Raw genomic sequence first — 5232 nt, forward strand, 5'->3', positions numbered from 1 at the left:
CCCCCCCCCCCCCCCCCCCCCCCCCCTCCACCGACGGGCCAATCAGGAGGCTCCTCTGCAGGTGACAGTCATCAGATCAGTCCACTCAGGTGTGTCTTCAGGGAGCTCTCCTCTCACACAGGTAGGAATCAGCATGCACCGCTCATCAGGCCTCATCTCAGGCTGTGGTCTGCTGACCTGGGTGAGGACGGACCAGACCAGGACCCAGACCCAGACCAGGACCTCCTACTGCACTCAGGTGAGGAGGACAGAACGTCTCCATACAGAAGAGAAAGACAGAGGAGCTGGTCTCCTCTGGTCATGTGTGTCACATGACAGGAGAGTCACTCTGACTATTGATCAGTAAAGATCGATAGAAGATCAGCTGATGTTCCAACAGTAACTTGTTCTAGGCTGCTTTTATTGTGAAACTCTTGAAACAGGAAGCTGCTCCAGCTGATTTCTTCTTCTACTGAAGTAAAGAACATGTTGGTGAAGTTCTTTATGTATCAGCTCACTAACAATATTCAGATCAACGTCTCTCAGCTGCTGACGTGTTTCTGCTGTTTGTTTATTGGATCAGCAGGAAAAGCTCCTCTCAAACAACCCAGAACCAGGTTCTATGTCTTCACTGCTTGCAGTGGTGGAAAGAAGAGATGCAAACCCACTAAAAATAGATGCAAACCCATTAAAAATAGATGCAAACCCACTAAAAATAGATGCAAACCCATTAAAAATAGATGCAAACCCACTAAAAATAGATGCAAACCCACTAAAAATAGATGCAAACCCATTAAAAATAGATGCAAACCCACTAAAAATAGATGTGTCCCCTTTGTGTCCCCCATGGCTCAGAGTGAAGTGGACTAATCCAGATTACATGTGACCACGTCACCAGGACCCTTAGAGACCTGGTTCATAGCTGCTGTGTTTAAGTTGCTCTGTGTGCAGAGACCTGGACCAGCAGACTCTCACCTCCTGGTCTCGTGTGTCCCCCATGCAGTCTCAGGCCTTAGAGGAGCGCTCGATCCGCACCACCTCGCCCTCCCTGCTGACGGCCACGGTGGGTCAGAGGGTTCTCAGCCGGCTGGACGAGGGCTCAGGATGCACCAGCACCGAGCGGGTCGTCGCCCTCTGGAGCGAGGAGGGCATCCGGAACGCCCGGGACATCCTGCAGGTCAGTACAGACCGGGACCAGGACCAGGTGTGTGGAGGGGTTTAGAGTCATGTGGAGATCTGTGGAGGAGAAGCTGTGGTTCTTTATCTCAGTGAAGCCCATCGTTTAGATCCAGGTTTCTGTTTCTGTCTGGTGGGTCGACGACATCGCTGCTTTTACCTGGTCCTGAACCAGTCTCGGTGTAGTCCTGATCCTCTATATGAACCAGTCTCGGTGTAGTCCTGATCCTCTATATGAACCAGTCTCGGTGTAGTCCCGATCCTCTATATGAACCAGTCTCGGTGTAGTCCTGATCCTCTATATGAACCAGTCTCGGTGTAGTCCTGATCCTCTATATGAACCAGTCTCAGTTTAGTGTAGTGAACTCATGCAGGTTCACCAGAAACTCCTTCAGCTCAGAGACCGGTCCACCATGGACAGACCCAGATCCAGAGGCCCCCGCTGCTGGACACCCAGGACGTATTGCTGGACCCGCTGGAGGGAAGGGAGGCGCGGGAGAACCATGACCAGGACTGAGAGGGTCAGACTGTCAGACCTGCTGCAGTAGAATGAGAGGTTTTCTAAAGAGACTCTGGTGCTCAGAGACACGACCACTTTAGTCCACAGGGGGCGCCAGAACCAACGAGAGTTCCTCTTAGTGACTTTATCACTGAAGGCTACTTTAGCAGCTCAGAGGGTCTGGAGGAACCTCGGGTTCCTCAGGGTCGTGTCAGAGGAGCAGCACCAGGTTTCTGAGATCCAGGTTCAGGTCTCCTCTGAGCTGCAGCACACTTTAATAAACAACAGCTGCTGTACTTCAGGGGGATGTTGAGGTAGTTCACTTGAGTATTTCCATGTTGTATTACTTCATACTACTACTAAATAATGTACTTTATACTGTACTACATCTCAGAGGTACATAATGTACTTTATACTGTACTACACCTCAGAGGTACATGTTGTACTTTATACTGTACTACACCTCAGAGGTACATGTTGTACTTTTTACTGTACTACACCTCAGAGGTACATGTTGTACTTTATACTGTACTACATCTCAGAGGTACATAATGTACTTTATACTGTACTACACCTCAGAGGTACATGTTGTACTTTTTACTGTACGACACCTCAGAGGTACATGTTGTACTTTTTACTGTACTACACCTCAGAGGTACATGTTGTACTTTGTGTACCTCTACCCGTCTTGTTCCAGACTCTGGACTTCCCTCTGGAGGAGCGTCTCAGTCTGGCTGACCTGACTCTGGCTCTGGACAACGAGCTGCTGGTCAGCGGGAATGGCATCGAACAGGCGGCTCTGATCTCCTACAAGAACGAGATCCAGCACCTGCAGTGGGTCTGATGATGTCACACAACGTGATGCTTTGATGTGGATCACGCCACACGCTAAGCTAGGCTAACGATAGAGATAAATTGTGTGTGTGTGTGTGCAGGGTGCTGGTGGACCAGGCCTGCAGTGAGCGGGACAAGGTGAAGACAGACCTGGATCAGGCTCATCAGAGGAACCTGCAGCTGGTCAGAGAGGTGGACGACAGACACGCCAGCATGGAGACACTCAACCAGACCAGGATCAGGTCAGACTGGTTTGTACTGGACTTATGCTGGTCTTATACTGGACTCCTACTGGTCCTTAAACTGGACTCATACTGGACTCATACTGGACTCAAACTGGTCTCATACTAGACTCATACTGGATTTATACTGGTCCTCATACTGGTCCTCCTACTGGTCCTCCTACTGGTCCTCATACTGGACTCCTACTGGTCCTCATACTGGTCCTCATACTGGTCTCCTACTGGTCCTCATACTGGTCCGTGAGTCGTCATGATGAAGATGAGCAATGAGGCGGCGGTGTTGACGAGCTGCTCTGTGATTGGCAGGGAGCTGGAGCAGGACTTCCGTGATAGGCTGACGGCTCTGCGCTGCCAGTCGGAGCAGGAGAGCGAGGCTCAGCTGCAGCAGACGGAGAGAGAGCGCCGCTCGCTGCAGGACCGGCTGCAGCTGCTCCGAGTCCAGGAGGCGGAGCTACGGGAGGAGCTCTGCAGCGCCGCACAGGTGAGCACACCTGTTGTTTGAGCAAACATCAAACACCATCGCTCTGTATTTCTGATTGGCTTTAAAGATTTAAGTTGTCGGAGGCAGCTGCAGAAACCTGATCTCAATGTGTTCAGGAGAGCAGTTGTCTGGAGGAGGACCTGAGTGCTGTGAAGATGAAGCTGACTGAAGCAGAACGCTCAGTGAAGCGGCTGCAGAGAGACGTGGACCAGCTGCTGCTCGACAAGGTCTCTGCATCATCCGAGTCTCTTCACATGAGCCGTCTCCATCTCTGCAGCTCTACACAGCTTTTTAGCCTCTTTTAGCTCCTAGCTTTGGTTCTGCAGCACATTTCCTGTTTGGTTGAGTCTCAGTGTTTCCAGCAGCAGCTGTTTTCATCCAACAAGCTGTGATGAAGCCACTGTTCACTACCTGCTCAGCAGCAAACAGCAGACAGACTCAGTTAGAGACGAGCTGGTGAACATAGTGGAGCATTTAGCAGCTGAAGAGACAGATAACAAGTAAACACAAAATGCAGTTTTTAAATGAAGGTTTTTATTATTAAGGGGGAAAAAAAATCCAAACCTACATGGCCCTGTGTGAAAAAGTGATTGCCCCTAAACCTAATAACTGGTTGGGCCACCCTTAGCAGCTACAACTGCAATCAAGCGTTTGCGATAACTGGCAATGAGTCTTTTACAGCGCTGTAGAGGAATTTTGGCCCACTCATCTTTACAGAATTGTTGTAATTCAGCCACATTGGAGGGTTTTTGAGCATGAACCGCCTTTTCAAGGTCATGCCACAGCATCTCAATCGGATTCAGGTCGGGACATTGACTAGGACACTCCAAAGTCTTCATTTTGTTTTTCTTAAGCCATTCAGAGGTGGACTTGCTGGTGTGTTTTGGATCATTGTCCTGCTGCAGAACCCAAGTGCGCTTCAGCTTGAGGTCACGAACAGATGGCCGGACATTCTCCTTCAGGATTTTTTGGTAGACAGCAGAATTCATGGTTCCATTTACCACAGCAAGTCTTCCAGGTCCTGAAGCAGCAAAGCAGCCCCAGACCATCACACTACCACCACGATATTTTACTGTTGGTATGATGTTCCTTTTCTGAAATGCCGTGTTACTTTTACGCCAGATGTAATGGGACATACACCTTCCAAAAAGTTCAACTTTTGTCTCCTCAGTCCACAGAGTATTTTCCCAAAAGTCTTGGGGATCATCAAGATGTTTTCTGGCAAAACTGAGACGAGCCTTTATGTTGTTTTTGCTCAGCAGTGGTTTTCGTCTTGGAACTCTGCCATGCAGGCCATTTTTGCCCAGACTCTTTCTTATAGTGGAGTCATGAACACTGACCTTAATTGAGGCAAGTGAGGCCTGCAGTTCTTTGGATGTTGTTCTGGGGTCTTTTGTGACCTCTTGGGTGAGTCGTCGCTGCGCTCTTGGGGTAATTTTGGCCGGCCGGCCACTCCTGGGAAGGTTCACTACTGTTCCATGTTTTCGCCATTTGTGGATAATGGCTCTCACTGTGGTTCGCTGGAGTCCCAAAGCTTTAGAAATGGCTTTGTAACCTTTTCCAGACTGATAGATGTCAATTACTTTGTTTCTCATTTGTTCCTGAATTTCTTTGGATCGCAGCATGATGTCTAGCTTTTGAGGATCTTTTGGTCTACCTCACTTTATCAGGCAGGTCCTATTTAAGTGATTTCTTGATTGAGAACAGGTGTGGCAGTAATCAGGCCTGGGTGTGGCTAGAGAAATTGAACTCAGCTTTCCAAAGATTTGATAAACCACAGTTAATTTATGTTTTAACAGGGGGGGCAAATCACTTTTTCACACAGGGCCATGTAGGTTTGGATTTTTTTTTCCCCCTTAATAATAAAAACCTTAATTTAAAAACTGCATTTTGTGTTTACTTGTGTTATCTTTGTCTAATATTTAAATTTGTTTGATGATCTGAAACATTTAAGTGTGACAAACATGCAAAAAAATAAGAAATCAGGAAGGGGGCAAACACTTTTTCACACAACTGTATAT

The 5232-nt window shown here is 48.3% G+C and overlaps 1 protein-coding gene across 1 annotated transcript in view; it reads left to right on the plus strand.

Moving 5' to 3' along the window:
• Positions 1–3684, plus strand: part of LOC116401464 (ninein-like protein) — a 9184-nt gene extending 5500 nt beyond the window's left edge. Inside the window, exons 8-13 of the mRNA XM_031879872.1 lie at positions 122–238; positions 983–1156; positions 2352–2488; positions 2590–2739; positions 3037–3211; positions 3328–3684. Coding sequence (XP_031735732.1) covers positions 122–238; positions 983–1156; positions 2352–2488; positions 2590–2739; positions 3037–3211; positions 3328–3516 — 942 coding nt within the window. The 3' untranslated portion in view covers positions 3517–3684. The remainder of the gene's footprint in view (positions 1–121; positions 239–982; positions 1157–2351; positions 2489–2589; positions 2740–3036; positions 3212–3327) is intronic.
• The last annotated feature ends 1548 nt before the right edge of the window (positions 3685–5232 follow it).

This window comes from Anarrhichthys ocellatus, unplaced genomic scaffold (assembly GCF_004355925.1).
Source record: "Anarrhichthys ocellatus isolate YVR2014 unplaced genomic scaffold, GSC_Weel_1.0 scaffold463, whole genome shotgun sequence".
NCBI lineage: Eukaryota > Metazoa > Chordata > Actinopteri > Perciformes > Anarhichadidae > Anarrhichthys > Anarrhichthys ocellatus.